This window comes from Lepisma saccharinum, chromosome 21 (genome assembly GCF_977018435.1).
Source record: "Lepisma saccharinum chromosome 21, izLepSacc3.1, whole genome shotgun sequence".
Lineage (NCBI taxonomy): Eukaryota > Metazoa > Arthropoda > Insecta > Zygentoma > Lepismatidae > Lepisma > Lepisma saccharinum.
Genome location: NC_139249.1, coordinates 4048397 through 4074139, shown reverse-complemented (window position 1 = coordinate 4074139; position 25743 = coordinate 4048397). Strand labels below are relative to the sequence as shown.

The window sequence follows — 25743 nt, the reverse complement described above, 5'->3', positions numbered from 1 at the left end:
AATTAAATTGAATTAGAATTTTTGGATACATCGGAATCACACAGACCCTTTATATTGTTAATATACGAGGCGCATCCAGAAAGTAAGTTTCCCTATTTTTTTCCCGTGAAAGTAAACATAATGAGCCGTGTAAATTTCGCATGCGCAGCAGAGCTAAGACGTATCAATCATATGCCAGGCGGACAGATCCCGCCCGGCGCCAGTAGCGAGGCAGCAGTGGTCCGAAGTGGAAGCTCGTATTCCTTCTCCCGCCGCATGCCAGTAGCGAGGCAGCAGTGGTCCGAAATGGAAGCTCGTATTCCTTCTCCCGCCGCATGCGAGGTTCGGTCGGTGATAAAGTTCCTGAATACACAAAGCATTGCGCCAATTGACATTCATCGTCAGCTCTGTGAGGTCTATGGGCCGAACATTATGAGTAAGCAGATGGTTCGTCGCTGGTGTCGGCAGTTTTCGGAAGGTCGTCAAAGTGTCCATGATGAAGAGCGCAGTGGGCGTCCGTCCCCCATCACTGATGATCTGGTTGAGCTGGTGCGGCAGCGCATCGTACAGAACCGTCGCTTCACGATTACGGAGTTGAGTAGCCTTTTTCCGCAGATATCGCGATCCGTGTTGCATGAGATTGTCACGCAGCGCCTGCTGTTCAAAAAATTGTGTGCCAGGTGGGTGCCGAAAAACCTGACACCCGAACACAAAATGAAACGTTCAGAAGCAGCACTGACATTCCTGCAACGGTACCATGATGACGGCGATGATTTCCTCGACAGGATCGTCACGGGCGATGAGACGTGGATTTCGCACTTCACCCCGGAAACCAAGCAGCAGTCAATGCATTGGCGGCATAGTGGATCTCCGGTCGAGAAGAAATTCAAACAGACGCTGTCGGTACAGAAAGTGATGTGCACCGTGTTTTGGGACAGGAAGGGCATTTTGCTCATTGACTTCCTCCCCAGAGGTGAAACGGTGAACGCTGACCATTACTGTGAAACACTAAGGAAATTGCGACGTGCCATTCAAAACAAGAGGCGTGGTATGCTTACTGCAGGTGTTGTGCTCCTCCATGACAATGCTCGTCCACATACGGCTCGGCGCACAGCAGCTGTTTTGACGGAATTTGGCTGGGAGTTGTTTGTTCATCCACCTTACAGTCCTGATCTGGCTCCCAGCGATTTTCACGTTTTCTTGAACCTCAAGAAATTCCTGTCCTCCGGTGAGCGTTTTGGCAACGACGAAGAGCTGAAGACGTCTGTCACACGCTGGTTCCATTCACAGGCGGCAGAGTTCTACGACAGTGAGATCCAAAAGTTGATACCACGATACGACAAGTGTCTCAATTCTGGTGGTTGCTATGTTGAAAAATAGCTGAACCTTTGCTGTACCTGTTGCCAATAAATGTTTTTTTTTTAAAAAAATAGGGAAACTTACTTTCTGGATGCACCTAGTATATTCGTGTGTATGGGTGGTGAGAGGCGATAATACGCAAGGTTGAAATAGAGAAAACTTCTGCTTGAATTTTTGGAAAGTTCGCCTTGAAAACCGGGAATTATGCTTGAATTTGATCAAGGTCCTAGAGTAGCCATCCTGAGTAAGTATATTGGGACGTTTCTGCTTTCTTTTCTAAGTTTATCAAAACACTGAAACCGTATAATGAATTGATAAAGTGCATTAACGAACGAACATTAAAAATGGATTGTTCGAACACATGACTATGTACAAACAAGCAGTGGCGTGCCAAGGATTTTCTAAAGGAGGGGTTATGTATTCTTTTTTAGTAGTTGGCTCTCATTTTGTAGTCTCTTCCTGCCCTTGACTTTATTTTTTTAAGGAATACTGGGCCAAAGAGGAGTTATGACTAGGGAACGGAACTTTAGGTAAATAAATGTTGTTGTTTTTTCTGCGATAAGATAGAGACCCTCGTTTTTGCCAAAATTCTGATCATAGCCTTATATGTCAAGACAGCAAATTTTGTTTTACATAAAAACACATATTTTCCAGTTTTCCGTATGTAAATACATATTTTGCGAATTTTCATTTTAAATACATAAAATCGCTCATTTACTTCAGCTACCTCGAAATCCTCGAAGGAAAAACGTTTATTCTCCGCACCTCTTTCATATCGAGAGTGTCAGGTTTATTTTGTCTTTGAACATGCTCGCTGGCAGACTTCTGGCGCCTCGCCTACGATCCAATGGGGGGAAAATATTACCCCCACTGGATCTAACCCTCAAGTGCTAATGTCTAAATGTACAGAAATTTTTGGGAAAAATCAAGGTTTTCAAACTTTGTGCCAAATTGCACGTGGTTTGGAAGGTGAAGTAGAGGAAGAGGAAACTTTGGAAAACTTTAGCGTTAGTGGCATTTAGTTCAAATATGCAAGATTTTTTCTTGTGACATGGAGCTATCTTTCTCGCAATATAAGATGCTTTTTAGAGATAATCGTCACAGATTTACAATGGAGAATTTGGAAAAACTATCGTGATCCACTGCAACTCTTCCAAGAAATAGCTCACTAAGAGGTAAGCATTTAGAAACTGACTTCAGGTGTTTAAAATGCATGTAATATTTTGTTTTTGTTACCAAATGTTTTTTTTATTTTTGTCACATATTTTCCCGTTTTTATCACATATTTTCAACATTTATGACACATAAAAAAATTATTTCTGAGTTTTTTAGCACATAAAGTTCCGTTCCCTAGTAATGACCCCAACCAATCCCTCCCTTGGGCACGCCACTGCAAGGAAGAACTGCTGATTTAGTCTGTAAAGGAGACCAACTGTAGCTACATCTAGAAACTTACCTGAAATTCAGATTTTTGGCCAGTTCGTTGACAATCTCAAATATGAGTCCCTTGAACTCGACCCCTTGTCCGCTTTCGTTCAAGCGAAGGATCTGCCACGGTGGATACTGGAGATAGATCGAAAAGAATGGCATCAGTACATATGTTCATAAACAAATGGCTTATAGATATTGGGCAAATTCCTTTCCATCTTTACTTTATTTTCACTACTACAGTGCCCCAAAATTGGAATGTGCAGAGGTGCGTACAAGGAATGCGTAACAAGAATACTGCATGGGACTACTTTCGCTCGCTCGCACTCGTTGAAGCCTCCCATCCTCGAGCGTCTACAGTGGAATATAATTTTAATGTGACAATAATCGTAGACACATACCGGGTGGCCAGAATTAAAGTTACCCAACTCAGAGCCCTCTGTAGCCCGTTTGAGGCATCGTAGAACTCTGGAATTTGGTGAATCCACTATGCAGACCATGGGGAAGAGGATGGCGATAAAGAAATAGTTAAATTTTCCGCCACCAGGTTGAAATGTGGCGCTGTACTTCCATGATGGGTTGTAATCATGATACTAAGAGACATGGTAGGCTCATGCGCATCGCCGGGGGTTCCCCGAGGCCGCTGTAACGTCAACTGGTGAGCAACTCGAGATTTCGCCCGCTACATCTGGCAGTGAATCTTTGTCTCTCGCTAACAAATAGACGTTTCTTTCTTTACTGAGAGTTTTCTTCAAAATGGTTTGTGCTGTGTTCGGATGCAATAACTACAACCGTAAGACTAAAGGAGGAGCTGTTAGGTATTTTAGATTTCCGAGAGATGAAAATGTACGAAAACAGTGGATTTCGCTTTGTAGAAGCGTGTGTACTTCACACATACGTACATGTTACCTAGGTAAAATGTAGAGCATGGGGAATTCCATTTTAGACGCGAATATAGAGTTTTTAATGCAAAATTTGCCTAAATAGTTTTTATTTATTTATATTATTTACTTTTTAAAATTTATGACTACTTCAAAAAACAGGTTTCAAGACCAGATAACAATTCCAAAACATATAAAGTTCTGGCGCTTATTCTGAGCTCATTTTGAATTTAATGGGATGGAAAATCATTAGTTTGTAATATGAAAATTGCAAGCAAAGCTACATGTATTCCTTTAAATGCATTGCTATTTAAATTAGGTTACGAGCATTCTCCCTCCTCTAACTTGATTCATTCCAAATCAGGAATAATCATTTCCCACCCACTGAATATGAAAATCATATTTTTAAATATATCGTACTTATAGAATTCCACTTCAGTTGAGTTCATTTTAGAGCCCCATAGATATATATAAAAATATAATTAAACTAATTTATGGCAGGCATTTCTCAGAGCAAGCAATGTTAGAAGAAAACCATACACTCGAAATATTGTTTTTTTCAATGGTTGGTGGACAATATGAAGAGCCGGTTTGAAAAGCTATGTTTATGTTCGGATATAGTCGTATACATACAGATACATACGTGTGTTTTATGGTGACATGTTAATTCCTCGTTTATATCAAAAAGTGAACTTTAATGTAAGCGATAGCAAGATTTTCGCATCTACAAAGAAAATTCAATACAAATTGTACCAATATCTACAGCTGATTGTGAAAGCGGTGTCAGTGCCATGAACTTTACCTTAACTGATTAGAGAAATCATTTAGAAGTTTTAAACCTGCTTTTTCTTTCAATACTTGTAGACTCGCAGTGCATTGTTGTAATGCAGAAAAATTTGCAACAAAATGAATTAAGTCATAAGCATTACAGTGTCCTTGACAAGCCAACTGGCAAATCATCGAACCTGCAGAGTTTCATTAATTTCGTGCATTCAACTGAATAATGTAATTTTCTTACACTTTGACTTTAGAATTTAACTTGAAATGGAGTTGTGTTTGTGTTGCATTCAATATCAAAATTAGATTTTAAGCAATTTAAGCATATCTATTTCATAGTTGAATCCTCCCCTTCTGATAAAATCACAACTCGCACCCTGTTTTAATGTCTAGGAAATATCGCTGATCCATTTCAACTAGGAATGATATCGAGATGAGATAAATGTATCACCACTCAAACTTTCACAACGTATATATGTCATTAAAGCAAAAACTTTTCTTAATAACGTTTTTCTGCTTTACATTTTGTTCGTCGGTGCGAACAATTTTATCCTGAATTGATGAAACCGGGCAGCACAGGTTCGCAATTGTCACTAATGGATTAACTTTTCAATTACAATGAACAAAATAAACGACTTATTTGGATTGATTGATTGATATGTTGTTTTAAGTCCACTTTATGAACAGAAAGGCTAATCGGGACTGGACCTACAGTTTAAAGTGGGATCCGAACCATTATGTGCCTCCACCGGGTATCGAACCCGGGACCCCTAGATTACAAGGTGACGACGCTACAACTGCGCCATCGGGAAGGTCCGACGTATTTGGAATATGAACAAGATATACGCTTTGTATGTCTGAATAAGAGACACTAATTTAAATTTATTTTAAGTAAATTCTTGAAATGTGATACCAAAGTTTCGAACGAGATCGTCGCAGACATCAAGTATCGTCTCGTTTTGATTTTGCAGAGATTTATTTCAGTCTCGTCTCCAAATTTGATAATTTTCTTGCCTCAGTACCTTCTGTATTTTTAAAAAATCTCTTAGTATATGTAGGTTAAAGTACAGTTTTCCGAACACCCTCTGACAAAGTTATAAAAATAATCGGTGAGGTACATTGTACCCCCAAAATTGGTCTGTCGTGTCGCGTCTCGAAAACAAGACGAGGCAGGAATGAAGTATTTCGTTTCGGAAAATTCCATTTGAAAAATTCAAAATGAAAGGAGGTCAATCATATACTCTTCTGATGCAGTTTTATATTTTCGAATCGACACGATCACTTGTTTACAAAACATGTACCCCCTTATACGAAGGGAATTCGTCTGCAGCGTGATTTTCTGAAAGTAAACTTTAGCCCATCCCATCGATCAACACACATTTGAAATAATTTTCATGAATTTAAAAAGATTTCCAAACACAGATCAATGAACTAACTAGTAGCAAGCACAATGTAGTACATGTAGAATAAGTTTACAACGGTTTGAATTCCTGTGGTAGGCTAAGAAAAATAATGTTTACAATTTACACTTTTTGCATTGAGAAATTAGAAAATACTAGGTTCTTTTAACAGTAGCATCTTGTATCTGAGGGGGGTGGTACAAGTGGTAGAGAACAACTAGAATCTTCGATTTAGGGGGGTACAATGTACCCCCACTCCCCATTCCTGCGCCACTGTTCTTATGGGTTTGATTCTATGTTAAGAAGGATTACGTCAGTCCTTGTGCTTGTACACCCAACGGCGAAAGAAACAGTAGGCGAATTGTCCACCATCATTTTCATTCGGTCTGTATTACACAAACGCGATGACAATGAATTGAAATAATGACGTCAATAAGCAGAGAACAATGGCTGCTTCGAACCAACATAGTTTCATTCCTTAAAACAACACAGGATGTAGAATTAAAAAGTAATGAAGAGAGTGGTGTACAATTTGTTTGCCATCACCTTTGCCGTTGACTGTACGTGTGGTACTGTAATGTTGTTTGTGTATTTTATAAAATTTGTGTTGAACTAAAAAAAAAATGCAGAAAAACTTACATTAGAAATAATGTAACTAAACATTTGGCGTTTTGGAAATATCATTTACAAAAAAGAAAAAACTGCATTATATCAAATTTTATATTTATATTCTTCATTCTTCCATTAAAGAAAATATTCAATTTAGATTTTTGTTATTTCATTGATTATTTTTCCACCCGACGAACTGTATCTTGGATGACTACCGTGACTACCTCTCTATGTAGGCTACTATATTTAACTTATTTTTTACTATTTTCCACAACCACTGATATGGGTATATTAAACTAACTGAAATTAGTACAATGACACTGAAGGATCTTAGAATGTGTTTTAACACGTTACATTTTATGAATTTAAATATGTAGGCTTGCTTCATTTTAAATTTACGTAACATCAGACAATATATCATTTAGTAAACGCAAGTAGTGTCTAGCAAGTTACGAAAGTTCGAATACCGGGTAAAGCATTTCTGTTACTTGCCTTTGCGAAATATAAAAGAAAAAGCAACAGCCATGGTGAAAATACGAAAATATTAACACTTACAAATATCAATGCAACATGTGTTAACTTGAGGTACAGAGGAAAAAGCGACTACAGAAATTAGCTACAGGTTTTCTCCCGTATGCTCCTCCCCTACTCTCTATTCATTCCTACTTTTACTGATTTTGTGCACAAAGAAATAGCGGTCCTTTTAAGCAGTAAATAAGGTTTTAAACCTTCCCCGGAAGACTTCATTCAATGAAAATGAATGAACCCCTGGTATGTGTTTTCTACCCGCTGGCTGCGACATTTGCTCACCAGATGACGTAATGCGCTGGAAGGGACGAAAGTCGTCCGCCGGATTAGCCAACCTACTACTCTTAGAACCATGGGTTGTAATAATGACGTAAACTGCTCCAATTGGTTATGGATTCGCCTTTACCTTGCAAACTTGCAATAAACGAGAGATTATTTTCTCGCAACTTCCAGCCACTTAAATGCCTTTCTAATTAATAACTCGGCTAAATCGCTTAACGTGATTATTTGTACAGTGGGATCTATGAGTATTACCGTGCAAATTGTCCATCACCATGTTAGTACACTTTATTTGATCCAATAAGAGCTTCAAGAATTGAAAGAAAACTCAAAACAAGCTGTTGACAACTAAAGTACCAGCATACATAACAATCCATCGCTTTAAAACACACAGGATGTAAGAGAAAAATTAATGAAAATAGTCATGGACAATTTGCACGGTAATACTCATGGATCCCACTGTACAATCCATCATGGAAGTACAGCGCCACATTTCAACTTGGTGGCGGATAATTTAACTATATTTTATCGCTATCCTCTTCCTCATGGTCTGCATAGTGGATTCACCAAATTTCATTCAATGATGCCTTAAACAGGCTACAGAGGGCTCTGAGTTGGGTAACTTTAATTATGGCCACCTGGTACGTGTAAAATATCCGTCCTTGCAGTTTCAGTCCACAATCATATGTTTCATTTTCATGTATCACTGTATTGGTAAGATAGACTAAACTACATTTTAACATTTAGTTACTATGCTTACTTAAGTAACAATTTCACAGAGTAACAGAGTGTATACTCTGTCCCAGATAACTTTGGAGCAAACGAACGAGAACCAGTCTCTGCGCAAGTAGTGAGAGGAACGGGATTGCGTAATGGGAGGAGAGGGAGGGAGCGACTGGAGTTACCCGTTACCCCTACTTCGCCCTGACTTTGCTCACTCGATTTCCCTTCTCCCTCTCTGCGCGCCCCTGCTCCACAGTTAGCTGGGACCGGGTATAGTTGCCTCGGTGACCGACCGAGTTGATTTGTCTACTTTCAATCTCTCAGAAGGTTCCAGGATCAAGCCCCGGCTTGGGCGTGGATGTCTTTGTAGGTAACCTTCATCAATTTCATCTAGCCGGCCATGTGGCGGAGTGGTTAGCACATCGCGCTACGACGCCAGGGGTCCTGGGTTCGAATCCTGGCCTGGGCATGGATATTTGTGAGTGTCCATTCATCAATTTCATCATATCATCACTCATCCCCATCTTCGCAAATTAGCCAAAAGTGACACAAAAAGCGAAGTAAAATAAAGCAAATCAAATCAGAAAATCAAATCAAATCAATTTCATTTAATGATCGCTCATCCTCATCGTCGTGGTTATCGAAAATGGCAGAAAAGTGAGTAAAATAACAAAGTACAGCTGGTACTACATTTCTCCTAGCGAAGTTTACAAAATTTACATAAATTGTGATTGCAAGTCTGTGTCGCAGAAACATTTGTCAACTTCTGCGTTGAAAATAACAATTGTGTTACAACATCGGATTGAGTAACTTAGCTTCTACAAAGCTGGTTGTCAAACTTTACGACTTAACAGTGTTGCTACTCCAATTATGACAAAAATTCTCCAAACAACATCTTAAGCAATCAAAATTTCCCTTTTTGCAGCCAAATCATTCTCTCAATTGGTAACACCACTAGAGTGGCGTTGTTTCTTTTTTACCTTTAAAAATCGCAAAGCAAGGTCAACGAGAAGCGCTACTCACGTGGAAGGACGTGATGCGAATGTTGCGCCCCCTGAAGCCGTGGGCCACGTGGGGGAACACGTGATCCGAGAGGATGGGCCCGTCGCGAGGCTTCCAGCGACCGATGTCCAGGAGCTGGACGTTTCCTCCAGTGCCCCACGACTCGGCTGACTGGAACCTCCAGTTGATGCAGCTGCTACAGAGGCCCTCGTTCAACACCAGATCCTGGAAAAGCAGAAAACATAAGTTCGGAAATACATATTTCGCTTTTGGGCCTCCCATATGGCGCAGTAGTAACGTTGTTTCCTTTAAAATAGAACATCTTTGGCCTTGTCTTTACTGTACAGGATTCTGAACCACAGACATCTAGTTACAGACTGGAAACGATGCGCTTTTGTTTGAAACTGTGCATCTTAGCCAGGGGGATAGAAGAAATATGGCGAAGCTGCGCATTATAGCTTACGTTTTCATATTTATGAAGAAATTATTTGCTCTCACATGTGGAGTGCAATATGTAGAGTTATATCATTCTTATTAAACTTAAAAATTGCAATCTTGTGAGGTGCACTGACTCAAGTGGAAATATGAAGGTATGCTCGCAGCCATGATGGTATCCCCGGCTTTGAAATTTTTGGTTTCAAGTTTACCCGTGTTAAAAGGCTCACGTTGCCAGACAGGTACAATCTGGAGATCTGCGTTCTGAACAACAAGGAACCTATTTATATGAACAAATTGCCCCGTATAGAAAGAACGGAAAACAAATTAACCTTCGTCAGAAAACTAAATTCACAATTCCCATATACAAAACAGAACTTTATAGAAACTCTTTCATAGTCATCGTGATAAAAGAATTGAATGAACTCCCCCCACCACTGACCTCAGGAGAGCTCCAGCCTGCAACATACAAATCAAACTTAAAGAAACACTCACTGTCCAAACAATAGTCTTTCCTGGAAGGTACAGGAATGACGTATTTTCTTTAGTTTAAGTTTCAACTCTGTAACAGTAGTACACAAATTGTGGTTTTAAATTTTATTCTGGGTGATCAGTACATTAATAGCTTATATTATCTTTTATTGTCCTATATTTTAATTTTTCTGCTGTAAAATTGATTTTCAGAAAGTGTTACGTAAAGTACCAATAGTAATACGTATTTGACAAGGGTTTGTTGTAAATGCGGCTCGTGAAGCCGAAACACACCCACTCAATAAAGGCGAATACAATCTATTCTTTTCTTTTTGTAATCAAGGGGTACCAGTTCGACCCCTGTCGAGGCACATAGTAGTTAGGTTGATTGATTGATTTTGTGTTATAAGTCCACTTTATGCACAGTAAAGCTGATCGGGACTGAACCTACAGTTTAAAGTGGGATCACTATGTGTCTCCACCGGGTATCGAACCCAGGACCCCTTGATTACAATTTACAAGCCGACGACGCTACCGCTGCGCCATCGGAGAGGCCCACATAGTAGTTAGGATTCCACTTTAAACTGTAGGTTCACTCCCGAATAGCATATTTGTGCGTAAAGTAGACTTAGAAACTCAAACAAGCGTTTATTTTCTCAACAGTCCTGTAGCTAGATATTTTGACGCCCTGGACAGGATTGTGGTTTGGTGCCCCGCACTACCAAGCACCGACATTTTATCCTTCCATATTTTCTTCTTATGCCAGGATTTGTGATGTTTACATTCCACAAGTTTTGAAATAAGGAAAAGAAGGAAAACTAATTAAATATAATATGGGTTATATTTAAAGATTCGTGGCTTACATTTCTGATTCTTAAAAATTTAGCATAGGGTCGATTAACACCTTGTTCGTTTTTTTCTCTCCTTACCTCTGCCAAGTGTAAATTTCTCCGTCGCATATTCTGACTTGTTATAATCAAAGAAAAAAAAATATTTCAATGACGCCCCCTTCTTCAGCCCCCTTAGCATATCCTTCGCTACGAGTCTATTCTCGAAGTGATGCTGAATAATATCTTGGATGCAAAATTTGGATTTTCTTTACTGATGGTGCACATTTTGGAATGTGGATTATCCTATGAACTATGTAAAATTGCTGAACATTTTTTTACTGAGGGAATAAGCCCCTGCCCAGTACAGTCCATTTTTAATATAGTTAAGTGATATACGAAAGTTCCACTTATTCACTTACTATTTTGTTTCGTAACACATACAGGTATATACGCTAAGGAAAATCCTTGCGTCTAAAGCGCGCCTTAATGGAAATGTCTAGCAATATAGTCAAATTTTGGAGCTTGCGCCTACCTTGAGAGTGTTAAGTATCTTGTCCTTCTGGTCGTCTCGAGACGGCCTAATATCCTCCCACTCCTCTGGTGACACTTGGTTGTAGAGGTCGACCTCCCTCTGAAACGTGGCTTCAACAGAGCGGACGAAGCTGGTCACCAGCTCTTCTGAGAAGCATTTGGCTCCAGTCTGAAAGATAAACCATGTAGTCAGGTTCTAAAGCCCACGTTGAAAGAATCTACCCAAACGTTTCGTCTCGAGATGTGGCAGTTTCGAAGTGCAAAAGGCAGTGTTGCCATACGTCTGATTTTGGCCCAGTCGTAACCAGCTTCGTCTAGTTCGCTGCACTTTTAGACACTCGGTGTAGTGCAGGTGTATCCCGGTGTCAGGCTGGTGGAAGGAAATGACGTTCAACCAAGCAGACGAATACTAGTGGTGTTCAAGTTCAGAAGATTCAGCAAATGCCTGTCGGCTGCTTTAAACATTTATTTGATTAGTTAGCACGCACCACGTGACCATACACCGCTCCAGAACGTAGAGAAAACAGTGCAGACACCAAATCAACGAATTAGACGAGTCGGTGATGCAGCGTGTAATCAACTAGACTCGTGATTGCAGAGAAAGTCAAAAAGTGCAGCGAACTGGACGGGGCTAATATTACTTCTTCTGTCAACATGCACCCTTCGCTCACAGTCAAGAGCGAGGAATAGTCTCGCCTGGGACACGGAACTGTTTCTTTGAGACATAAGTTTGGCAATGCTGTATTTTAGTCTCAGCTCTCCCCGAGGAAACGGCGTCCGCTATAGGACAATTCGATGCTGGATCGTTGCATCCCGTAGGCGTATTTACAAACCCTAGAGTGCTGCAGAACCAGAGGTACATAACGCTGTCTTATTGGCTGTGCGCACCGGAAGAGTTTATGTTCCTTGTCCGTCGTTCCTTGTTTGTCTGTTTACAGGAAAAGTACGGAAAGATCAGATTCGTGATTATTTAGAAATAAAATTTGTAATCAAATTGTCGAAATTGTATTAAGAAATATATATTTGTATGGAAAAAAATGTCAATGTGAAGCCATCGTAAATAATAATGTGACATAGAAAATATATGCATAAGTAGTTACAATGTTTGCACTGATGTGACTTTAAATAAGAAAGCCATTAACTTCTAGAAAAGTTCTGATTTTCTGTCTTTCTAAACCTTAATTTAAAAGAAAATGTGCTCAAAATTAACCTCAGTTTGGAGGGCTTTCTTATCTTGTTGGGATGGATCTCTTAAATCAACATTGTCAATTTCAACCCTGCCATCTAGCGTTACGTTGAGGGAACACTGGATTAACTTCCGGAATGAGAGCCAATCAGAAGCCACATATCGCTAGAGGTTCTGCAGCACTATAGGGTTTGTAAATACGCTACCGGGATAAGGCAAATGGTAAATAACAATGACTGATACTCTCTCCACATGAGGTTTATTGATGTGACTGGAGGTAAGGATTGTAAATGGAAGGCACACTCACTCACTCACCTTGCCTAATCCGGCGACGCTTCCTTGAACACAACGTATCACCAGTCCAATAGCTTAGGCGTAACTTTGATGACAAAGGAGAACACCACGTAATTGCTCCTATTCTTATATAGCAGGTAAGTGCATGGCCTCCCTCTCGCGCTGGACGTTTGACGTCGAGCTTACGTGGGCATTAGGCAAGGTTCGTGGGTCGCTTGCACCCTACCGTCTACAGTATGTATACCACAAGAATTTCCCGTCACCGTGGCAACTGAAGAAACCTGATTTGTTCATGGGTTCCTGTGCCCCTCCCTACTTTCCGACGCAAAAGGTAAAAACAGAATCCCAAGTTGGTCCTTTCATCGCACACAACACTGTATACAGGTGTAATGAAGTCTCTTTTAGAAGTCTGCGAATCGGCCACTGCCATTTGACACGTACTTATTTTGGGTGGGAGTGGTGGTGAATGTGATCCTCGGTTGTTTTCTTTTCCTTGATGTTTTACGTGTACAGGGTCAACGAAGTTAGTAATAAGTTGTGTTTTATACAGCGTATATAAATACACTTGTATTTTGAATTGTATCTTCTGCAAATATGCTGTATAAAGAAAAACTGCCGGAGTACTAATTGAGGGGAGTATACCATACAAGACGGCATGTGAATACATATAAAGGAACCTAGAGTAAAACTTAGTTCCAATATCTAAGAAGAAATTGTAGTATTTATTCATTAGTTTAAAGGAGGTAAATTAATGAATAAATATTATAATTTCTCTTTGGACAATCAAGCTAGGTCTATTGGTTAATTTTTATTTGGAGTTCAAACTCAAGTATTCATAATTTTAAATTGAGAAGTGGTCATGAAGAAGTTTTATTCTGTGTTGTTCCAAAACACTGGGAAACTTATTGAAGGTGTATATCTTAAAGGGTTTGTTTTCGTTCAAGCGACAACTGATCGTTATATTCTAACGGAAAGGAAAAAATGCCTTATTTTATTTCACAAGAACTAAAATTATTTAACAATTTTAATGCCTTTGATCCTCGCCTTCATTTGGTTTGCTCAAGATCAAATCTTGATATTTGTACAAAGAGAGATGACATCTTCATTTGTCTTGAAAAAGTAAAAATACGTTAGGATCCTATTCACTTATAACAACAGGATTATGTTCGACTGAAATTATTTACAAATACCTCGCTAATCTCTATTATTTATTTATTTATTGGGAAAATTCCAGATACAGCACAGGTGGCCATTTTACACTGAAATTGTTAACAATAAAAACGCAATAATAATAATAATAAGCAAAAAGATATTAAAAATAATAATTAAAAGTAACAAAATAACACAAACAGAATAGCAAATTGACAAAAAAATAAGCAAAAGATGGCACTATTTGATATTATTTACGAACATTTCTTCTAATAGAAGACCGAAAGGCATACTCGGAGAAAAATATATCGATTCTTGATGGGAGGTCATTGTATTGTGTGGCAAGCCTGTAAAAGAGGGATATTTCTTTAATTTGTAGTCTAGGTTTCATTGTATAAAATAATCTTGTGTTGCGAGTTGTGCGCATAGGTACTCGAAAGTGGAATTCCTCAAGGAGTGTGTTGCAGCGGATTTTGCCATTCACAATTTTGTATAAATAACTGAAATCATTCTGCAAACGTCGCTGATAAGCAGTTTGTAGGTTTAGAAAAGACAAGAGATGCGGAGATGAAAAATTAGCTAGCGTGTGATGCTACGGGGTCGCCAGAACAAGAGAATTAAGTGCAAGAGTGAAAATTTCGCAGTTATTCCGTTTCGTTGTTGTGCCTTTCGCACTTATTCAGGCGTTCAATTCAGGTTTCGTGCTTAATCAATTTCTCTGCTATTCCTTTCGCGCATATTCCGGTGTTCAATTCTGGTTTCGCGATTAATCCGTTTCGCTGTAATTTCTTTCGCGTTTAATTGCGTATGTTTCACGGTTGTGTTCTTTCACGGCCAGGAAATCAGGTGCTCATTTACATCTTAAACGAATAGTACTGACCGAAATACAGGGTGGCTCAAAAATTCACTTAACACCCTCTGTACAAGGCCACTGCAGCGCGCAACATGGAAATGATGATGACCAATCGTTATCAGGCCAAGGAGGAACCACATTGACGTCACCCGCGCGGTCGGCGGCCATCTTGGTGTCTGCCATCTTGAATTCAACTTTAGAATTTTAAATGGGAAGGGGGTGATATGATATATCAAATCAGGCTAGAATTTCACGAGAAATGCAATGGTGAAGGTTTTTTCGACGTATCTTTAACCAGTAAAACGTTATGACTGAATTCTTGTACCAATTTGCTCCTTTTCGAGGTGTTAGAAAAATGCATTAAAATCTGTTTAGCGCATCGGTAATGCATCGAGATCAAAGTGATGTCTAGGGAGAGAAGTTCGCATGCCATTGCTCACGATTTTAATCAGATACATCCACGAAGAGCTGCGCATTATGAATGGTTGTCGCAAACAATTATCAGTGTGACACTTCCATTAAATGAAAAGTCCTTTCTCTTCCCTCTTCATCTAATGTTTACAAAAATTAATGTATTAAATAAAATGGCGCCCAATTTCTGAAGGGAGTTCGGGTGCGTTCCAGCTTACTTTAAGCCCTGTCGGTAGGAAGGCCTTGGCCCTCAAAGGCTGTTGCGCTACGGGTTACGTTTCCTATCTGCGACCATGGTTGGTCTTGGTTCTTTGCGAATGTAGCTGCATACATATCAGGATAGCCCTTATAGCTTACCGAACACTGGGCTTTCCCAGGAGGGGTGGCGTTGAACACGAAAGCCACGTTGTCTCCTTCACCCACAAGGGATGCAAATTCGGTGACGCCTGTGCGGTAGCCTGTGTCTGGAATCAGATAGAGCCACTGCGTCGTTGGGCGGACCAGACCGTTCATCTTTGCCTGCGAACAGAAGAAGACAATATGTATTTTTGGTTCACACGCGATGGCAGGTATCTAGTACAAATATTTCGGAAGGAAGGGGGGTTTCGAACCAAGTGTCTCATAATAATATAGTAATATAAATAAATGTTTAAATTAATTAAGATACTTAAATTATAATTAAATTACATATTAATTAATATATTAAATTTATTAATATTGCATTCATATTATTACATGAATAAGTAAGAAGATGGTGTAAGAATATACAGGGTGTGGCATAAAGTCCGGCACCACTCTTTTAATTTGAAAACGACTTGACGGAGGGCGATGAAATTTCGGATATGGATAATTGGATTGGGGACACACCAGTGTGTATCATGGCGGCCATCTTGGAATTACATCCAGATTTTCAAATGGGAAAGAGGTCATGTAGCATATCATTTTACATGTGCGTTTTCTCAGAAATAAGAATATGCAGTCAATTTTCCCCTAACTTTATTTGGTGAGGATACACACTAACCCCATCTGGTGTGTCCCCACCCCAATTTCCCATATCCGAAATTTCATCGCCCTCAGTCAAGTCGTTTTCAAATTAAAATGGTGGTGCCCGGTCTTTTGCCTCATCCTGTAGATACAAGATCACATATTTATTATCTAGCTTCTGTGTACCTGAGATCAATAAAAACAAAGGAATTAATGTTAGTTAAAGAATTGAATGTTTATTAAATAATGAAGAAGTATTTTCGATCAAGTTGACCAAAAGTAAAGTTCCTGATTAATATTTTATGCACATTATTACAAGTAGTAGTGTGCATAAATATTCTTTGGTACTGTTCTTCAAAGCAGCATGATCCCAATATAATAATCCTTACCTTCCAAGTTCAGAGGAAATAAATAAACATCGATTTCAGTAAAACAAATGCTAATAAGTACATTTTTATTATTTTATTTATGTACTTGGTAAGTCTTTCGGGGGGATCCGGAACCCCTGGACCCCCTAAATACGTCCTTGGCAGTGACGTGCCCAAGGAGGGGTGGTGGTCATCATAACCCACCCCCTTTGGCCCAGTATTCCTTAAAGAAACATCAATGCCAATAAAAAATGGCAAAATGAGAACTGGCTACTAAAAAAGTACACGTAACCCTTCCCCTTTCGAAAATCCTGGGTACGCCACTGTTTACACTATCATTGAAGACCCCGTTGCAAGAACCAGACAACCACACTATTTGGTCAAAATTGTTTTTTTGCTGTAATCCATCATGAAAAAAATGCTCTATCTTCTGGTGCAAGAATCAGACAGCTCCGCAGATTTGTTTCGTAGTAGGAATGGAAAAGGAGTTGTCTGGTGTGTTTGTGCCGGCGCATCATCGCAGACAGCTCCTGGAGCATTCTGGTTCTTGCAGCGGCTATAGTTCAGTGTTCGGCCACTCTGCGCCGCGTGCAGCAGTTGCTATCGAGACTGGTGCTTCTAGCTATTGTACACCCAACGGCGAAACAAGCAGTAGGCGAATTGTCCACCACCATTTTTATTCGGTTTGTATTACACAATGTGATGACAATTAATTGAAATAATGACGTCTATAAGCAGAGAACAATGCCTGCTTCGAACCAACATAGTTTCATTCCTTAAAACAACACAGGATGTCGAATAAAAAAGTAATGAAAATGGCGGTGGACAATTTGCTTACCATTATCTTTGCCGTTGACTGTACGTGAATGCCCCTTACTTCTTCGGCATTTCATTCTTTTATTCAGTTTTTCGTGTCTCCTGAAAACTTTTCTAATTTGGAGCTGCCTGGTTCTTGCACCGGGCTCTTCAATTAAACTCAATCTCTACCCTGATCTTTATATTGCATAGTTAATTAAGATATATTGGGTAACTGCAGCAGCTAAAATTTAAAGTTATTTCCTGGAAAGGATCTGAAATTATCAATAGTACCTTCCCTACTTTTTCCAATAGATGGATAGGGGAACGTAGCTAGGGTAGGGACTAAACGTACGGCATTGCTACATTTATTTTTGTGTTTCAGCCAGGGTTGTTAAAGGTACAGGAATTTTAAATGAAGTGTATTCCGGTCCAGGAGAGAAAATCAGTAAGTTTAAATGGGTTCTAGACCGTAAAGAACCTTTTTATATTTAAAGTATTTCAATTCGGTCCAGGAACCTTTTTCCGGACGATTTTAAATCCGGTCCAAGTTCCGTATTGAAATGAAACAATACGCAACTTGGACCGAATTTAAATTGTGCGAGAAAAACGGTTCCGGTCCGATTGCGGTACCCAATAGAACTCCCCTCCCCTCCACCCCACCTACCCACTCGCGCCATCTTCTGAAGTTTCCTAAAAAGTGAATTCTTTACCGACCACCACTGCCATACTACCGTAGTATGTGGACACGTCACTACATGGCAGTGTGATGAACGGTTATTGTACAGAGGGCAGTGGTAATTCATTGTTTCAGTCAAGCGTCGAGCAACGGCGTGAACAGCGTTCGCGTATCGAAGGAGCCGTTCTTTGGGTCTTTGAGGAAGAAATGCCAGAGAATGCCACAGGGTGCTGCTGGAAACTGTGGGGAACAGTGTCCTACCGTAGAATTACAAGAAAACAGTTTTTCGTTGGGTTTTTTTGTTTGTTTTTTTATTGCCGTTTCATTTCATTACGGTTTATTAACCGTAAAGTACAGGAAAATAATTCTACAATGCAAGCAATGTGTACATACAAGGGTTGGATAAAAAGTAATGGCAACACTGCTGTCCCGTGAAAGGGGCCAGTCACAGCGCCACAACCGTTTCGTGGTTGATAAAGGAATGTCAGACGAGGAAGTATAGTGAGTGGGGTGCGATTGTATGTTATTCAGTCAAAAACAGCAGTGCTCTGAAGCAGAGGACGAGAGTGCAAGCGCCCTAACAATATGTTTAGGCAAGAAGAACAACGTCTCTATGGCAGACGGTCAACGCAACCTACTACTGCATCTTCTTGCAACACCACCTTCGTCTCGCATTAAGAAGGAAGCGACGGCACGTTCTGGCACGGTGTCCCATCATCCTGATTGACAATGCAAAGTGTCACACTGCGAACACTGCGACGGCGCTCCTGCATAACTGGTAGTGGGAGGTACTGGAACATCCGCCGTATTCACCGGTATGAGACCTTGTGTGATTACGACCTTTTTGCCAAAATGAAGGAACCACTGGGCGGGAAGCACTACAACACGCGCGAAGCCATCATACGTGCTATAGGGCGGTCACTGCGGGACATCGACAGAGATGGACGCGCTGACGGTGTACGACGCCTTCCATACGTGTGGCAGAAGGTCGTAGAGATGAGGGGCGATTACATTGAAGGAATGTAACACGTGCTCCTCTGCCAATACAGTCAAGTAGCAATTATACCAGTGTTGCCATTACTTTTTATCCAACCCTTGTATAAGAAAAACTATTGTCCTACCGTAGTGTGCGCCTCTTTTGTTCTTGTAATGCTAATGTATGTTTTCGCACATGTAAACACACCTCTAAGGATGTTTGCTCGCTTCCCTATCCTAAACCTGATACACATGATCTGCATAGTTCATACATTCCACAATATCATACACTTCCCCCTTCCACTTGTATGTTTAGGATTTTCATGCTGGTCCCACATTCTCGCGTGAAAAAATAGTTGCCATGACTTATGCTCCAACCCTGGTATAATATACATACATATACAGTATTGGCCATATTTTTGGACTCATTGGTTGAAAAAATGAAACACAGATTAACTCACTTTGTGTAGAGAAATTTTACAGATTCAATGTTTTGTAATACACATTGCATTGTTATACACACTGCAAGCACTATCAGTACTTCGTATGACCACCATTGGCTCTTTTTGAGCCCATTTTAATCATTGTGTACAATTCCTTTTCACTCTCTTTTCTAAACTTCCAACCACGTGGTTTATGACTTTACGCGTAGCTCCGAAGATACAAATAAAGAACACCTTACAACAACCACAATTAATATTACTTCCTTTGTTATAACTAAAAAATAGCATAAATAACACGGTAAATAATGTACATATTGTTCCAGGCATTTTTGCGAATGTGCAAAGGAACGTGCTGCCACCTATTGGTGGAACACAGTAAAGGAAAGGATTGTGGGAAACAAGATTATATCGAAGCAGACACCGTTTAAGCCCATAAAAAGTTATAAGAATCGTTAAATATATTTATAGTTAGAACACTTTCAAAACAAGGAAATATGCTTCTTTTTTACAATGACGAAAAGAAAGAGTACATGTAATTCATTGTACGTACAAAATACGTCAAGATTAGATGTAGAATTTGAAGAAAATAGCTTACCACATCCATAATGACTCCAACGAGATTTCGGTTGACGATGACAATGAAATTACTGCCCAGTTGCTCCGCGGGTAAATTCCTCAGGATCTTTCGAATGTTATACCTCCTGTAAGAAGTATGGTCAAGGTGATTTCTTTAAGATAAGCGAAGAATTATAAATGATAATTGTTATAGGTAAGTATGCAGAACATGCTGAGCGTAAATTTCACTAGCGTCCAGGATTATTTGTTAATAACAATTGCATTTGCAAAATCATTATTATTATTTATTACTTGGTTCCTCAGGTCACGGCAGGTTCACGAAAGTATCCCTACCTTGTAAATATTAATAAGCATGAAAATTTAGCGGGGCAAGTGTTTCCCTTTGTCCCCGTCAGGCTACGCCTATACTGCAGTGGATAAACAGAGGAAAACAGAAAGAGAGAGGAAGATAGAAAGAAAAAGAGAATTTGAGAGAAAACAGAAATCTTGAAAGAAAATAAACGACGGAAGGAGATAAATAAAGATGTAGAGGAATAGAAGAAAAAAGATAGAGAGGGAGTATAAAATAGGAATAGAGAATTTATGACAGACAGAGAGAGAAATAAAGAGATTATGAAAGAAAGAAAGAGAAGGCAAGGTAGAGAGAAAAGTAGATAATTTGAGAGAGAAGAGAAAGATGGAGAGGAAAAAGAAGTAAAAAGGTAGAAAAATCAGTTAAAACTAGAAACAAGAGAAAATCGGAGAAAGACAAAGAGATGGGATAGAGAGAAAAACAAAGAAATGAAGCGAGAAAGAAAGAAATAGAACAATGGAAGAAAAACAGAGAAAGGGAGAGAAGTAGTCCATTCACCACTCCTTCCCTCTACATAAAAGTCGACAAGCGGAAGCAGACTTAAGTTCTCGACTTGGGAAAACTTGCTTTGAAAAGGGACAGCAAATGAAAAATCGATATATTTGAAATGTGACAAAAACACTTTTTTAAAAAAATATTCTAAACATGTGACACAATTGTTCTAAAAGTTTCAACTGACATTGTGTATTAAGAGAACTCTCAATGCTGTTAGCTCAGAGCATTCTTGCACACAAGTGGAATAAATGTAAACAACACCATGGGACCTAAGTTTGGAGGGTAGACAGTGGCGTGCCCAAAGGGGGGGTTGAAGTTATACCCCCTTTAGCACAGTTCTCCTAAAAAATAACGTCAAAGGCAAAAAAAGATGGAAAATGACGGCGGCTACTAAAAATGTTTACGTGCCTCCCCCTTCAAAAATTCTGGGCACGCCACTGGGGGAAATTCGAACTTTCGGCTTTGGGGGGACAGAAGCAAAAAGTGCTCTGTCCCATAAAAATAGCATCCGTGACATGGTCGGCGTTTGAGCTTTTGCTTTGGGTGGGGGGGGGCAGACTCTGGGAGAAGCATATGATGTACCTGAGGGTTATTGCATATCCCCTAGTTTATAAGGGGTCCGGAGGCCTTCCCCCGGATTTTTTTTTTAAAAAAGCAACTTAAAAACACTGAGTTTTAGGCCTTTTAGATTTGAAAATGTTCAATTTCCTCGCTTAAGTAAATAAATATTAATTCGTATATTGGTTATCACTTTTAAAAGAAGCAAAACAGTACGATTATTGCAGTTCATTATTTTTTTATTGATACAATACTCGTATTACTTGAAAAAAGTTACGGGTACAATAGAAAGCTTCAGAAATTTTAGAAAAATTAAATTGAAAAGTTTTTTTGATGCCTCAGCAGCAACTGTTGACTCAACACAAAGTCATTTTACGTTTTTCTTTCTTCAAACTGTACACATCAATCAAATCGTCTAAGTCCCGCTATTGCGGCGCAATTACCACACATGCCATCATGCCAAACGTCAAGATTTGCGGTATCGCTTAATAACAAAAATGTAGTAACTGAACTTAATCATGTGTTATTTTTTAGTCTTCTTTAAGTTGGTGGGACCAGGCCCCCCCCCCTGGCCCCTCCAGAACTCCGCTTATGATCCGTGACTATTTTGATACATAAATTTTCAAAATTCTAAACATGATTTTGTTTGTCAGGTCTGAAGAGGTTAACAGAAGTCCATTAACTTGCAAATTTTATTAAACCTGCAGGAGGCGAATGCCATCTTGCCCCCGCCAAGCTACGCCTATGAGCAACACCTTTAAGCCCCGCGACATGTTAAGTTTGCAGCAACTTTACGCATATAATAGACCCAAACGTGCACACAGAAAGTAGTTCTGCTGCAATACTGCAGATTGTCTCACTGTCTGTGATATGAACAGCTCGGCAGTTGAGGCAAGACTTGCATGGGAGATGCTGAACGCCATTCTCGCATGGTTTAATACATAAAATCTGCTGCAAACGTAACCTGTCGCGGGGCTTAGTTATTGCAAGTCTCTCCCGGGATAATCCTTATTCTGCGATGAAAAACAAAAGCTTGAATCCGTGCCAAAAGCAACAGGATTGGCACCGATCCTCATTCGCAATGAATGGCCCCTTTCACAACGGAAGCTGGACGCAAACAATGGCTGCACAGAGAGAGAGCTTCCTGTTGTCCTCACCTGGCGTAGTCCGTGTGGAGTTCCTCGATGCGGTACACCGTGACGGAGGAAGACGCGACGCCGTGCTCAGTCACCTGCCTGGACAATACATTGATGACGCGACGCACCAGCCACGGTCCTGTTGGCGACAAAGGAACAGTTTTAATACCTTCTGGATTGGATTGGATTTATTTGGTGTTTTAAGTCCACTTCATGCGCAGTAAGGCTAATCGGGACTGGACCTGGGATCCCAACCACTATGTGCCTCCACCAGGAATCGAACCCGGTACCCCTCGATTACAAGGCGACGACGCTACCACAGTGTTGCCACAATATGAGGGCACAATTTCCCTTTCCAAGGCGCAAAATTTCCCGTTTTGGACCAATTTTTCCCTTCACCTAAGCAAATCATGCAATAATAATAATGAGTATTAGTAGTGGTAGTAGCAGTAGCTGTAATTATTATTACTATTAGTGGTGGTGGAAGCAGTAGTAGTAGTATTTCCGTTTGTCCATGTCTGTGTGAATAAAGAATGTTAAATTTTTCACATAAATGTCACTTTCATCGCTTCCTGACCAGATGTCCCAAGTTTGGATCCTGGTAAGGAATCAATTTAATTGTTAATCCTCATCGTTACTATTATCCGAAAGTGCAGAAAAGCGACGTACTTAACAGAAATATAAATAGATACAGGCTATATTCAAGGGAGCAGAAAAAATGAAAATGTGAATATGAAACTGGAACTTAACATATAGCCTACTGTAATAATATAGTCAGATGTCTTAAAATTTCCCTGAAATTGTGGTATTTTTCATCGAAATTCCTTTTTCCCTTTTGGCAAAAAATTTGGTCCGAATTTCCCTTCATGTGGCAACACTGCGCTACCACTGCGCCATCGGGGAGGCCCTTTAATACCTTCTGGTCAGCGTCCAGAGAGAGAGCTGGGAGAGGAATGGTTCGCAATTCAAATTCTATGTCTGAGTAACTAACCTCACACATAGGGTGCGAAATTGTTAATAAATAGTGAAGGGAGGAAAGTCATAATTACAGTGGCGGCGATTAGAAGGGGGTATGGGGGAGGGGCAGTTGCTCTCCATCACACTATGTAATGGCCTGTTAATGCTAAACCTTGTCTACCAAGAGTTTTGGCACCGAATCCCCGCTATTGCTTAATTATTATTTTATTTTACCTTAAGTTTCAAATACAGTACTGAATGACCACTTTATACTGAAACAACAATAATCAGTGTTGTTAAAGGTCCAGGAATTTTAAATAAATTCAATTCCGGTCCAGGAGAGAAAATCAGCAAGCGTAAATGGGTTTTGGACCGTAAAGAACCTTTTTATCTGTAAAGTATTTCAATTCAGTCCAGGGACCTTTCTTCCGGAGGAATTTCAATACGGTCCAGGAACCTTTTTTGCGATTCAATTTAAATTCGGTCCAGGAACTTTTTTAATCATACAATACGCAACTTGGACAGAATTTAAATTGTTCGAGGACAAAGGTTCCGGTCCCATTAGAATTTATGGGTTCATGGACCATTAGCAACCCTGACAATAATAAAAACAAAACAATAGATTACAAGGTGGCACAGAAAATATTTAAAATTACACATACATGGTTAACAATTTTCTGAAACTGTGCTTTCGCAAGAATATGTTAACATACGCATGTGTGTGCATGCGTGCGCACACGCGCCAAGGTAAATTTTGAGGGGGCAAGATCGGCATAAACAATACTTTATATATGTAAATATACATAATATGTGTCCTTCTACATGGATTTTTGGGGGCAGAAGGTGCCCAAAGTCTGCGCCTATGTGCGTATGTTTCTAAAGTTACATTTTACAAATAATGGTCATTTTACTCTTGAAAGTACTCTTTTGACGCAACAATTTAAAAAAGTACCTATACCGGGTGGCCAGAATTAAAGTTACCCAACTCAGAGCCCTCTGTAGCCTGTTTGAGGCATCGTAGAACCAGAGCGTTTAGAAGGAATAGTGTGAGCACTCCCTGAGTTGCCGTGGTCCACCGCCTAGATGGCAGTGGTGACGTTTGAGACGGCGCGGAAGATGCTCGCGTTGCTTACATAACTAACTACATAAGAAACAAAAATGCATGTTACTTACGTTTGGAGAAGATTTCAGCAGCTGGATAGTTTGGAGAATTTCCGAGATGATTTTGCTGTCTTCGAGGCACTTAATTCCTTTCTTATCTCCTTGGTGCGCAAGAAAAATCGACAGTTCAGATAGTGAAATACGAGTTTAGGTAGCGTACGCAGCACATGATAGTAGTACAATTGGGTTGTTTCAAAGTCGTACTTAGTAGGTATTCTCTTTTTTTATCAATTGAATATTACTTTTTGACATATTTTGACAATTTTTTGTCGATGTTTTAGCGTTTGACGATTTTTCAGTGCAATTTTCACTGCATCTCATTTTTTTCCCACTCGTACTTGGTAGGTATGTATTTGTAGCCTCTTTTTTATCAATTGAAAATCAGTTTTTGACATATTTTGACAAATTTTTGTCGATGTTTTAGCGTTTAGCGATGTTTTTGTAAAATTTCCTATTTTTTCTTTTTTTCCCACTCGTACTTGGTACGAATGCCACGATCTTACGTGATATAACTTAACCTATTCATTTTTTTTTTGTGCTAAACTACACGAGAGCCTCTACGTGCTTTGACCTACTTTAGAGTAGAACCATAAAGACAGAGCTGCAACCGAAAGTGAGGCTCGAAGTGAGGCTCGGTGAGGCTCGACTTAATAGTTTGCTCTTGTAAGACATAAGCTTTATTTTCTCGCAGTGTTGCCAATATTTTACTCGAAATAAAATCACCAAGGTTTTTTTCTTGGTCTAACCTATGTTATTGAACTGCGTCGTCACGTCCAAACCTGCATGACTTCCGAACACTATTGGTTTTATTCATATTTTTTCTTACGTATAGGTGTATATGATGAATCCCCAAACAGATTTTTCCTAAGTCTTACTGTTTCCAAGATAACCCCACTTCCGGTTGCCATTTTCGATTTCCGAGCATAGGTTCTATTCATATTTTTTCTCACGTATAGGTGTACATGATGAATCCGCAAACAGATTTTTCCTAAGTCTTACCGTTTCCAAGATAACCCCACTTCCGGTTGCCATTTTGAATTTCCGAACATAGGTTCTATTTATATTTTACTTACATATAGGCGTACGTAACGAATCCGCAAACAGATTTTTTCTAAGTCTTACCGTTTCAAAGATAACCC

General features: G+C 39.7%; 1 protein-coding gene across 1 annotated transcript in view; it reads right to left on the bottom strand.

The window, feature by feature from the left end:
* Nucleotides 1–25743, bottom strand: part of Ir93a (Ionotropic receptor 93a) — a 139132-nt gene that overhangs the window by 47420 nt on the left and 65969 nt on the right. The window contains exons 6-11 of the mRNA XM_083143297.1: nucleotides 22508–22625; nucleotides 19965–20070; nucleotides 15483–15644; nucleotides 11234–11401; nucleotides 8987–9190; nucleotides 2795–2901 (exon numbers count right to left, since the gene is read on the bottom strand). Coding sequence (XP_082999423.1) covers nucleotides 2795–2901; nucleotides 8987–9190; nucleotides 11234–11401; nucleotides 15483–15644; nucleotides 19965–20070; nucleotides 22508–22625 — 865 coding nt within the window. The remainder of the gene's footprint in view (nucleotides 1–2794; nucleotides 2902–8986; nucleotides 9191–11233; nucleotides 11402–15482; nucleotides 15645–19964; nucleotides 20071–22507; nucleotides 22626–25743) is intronic.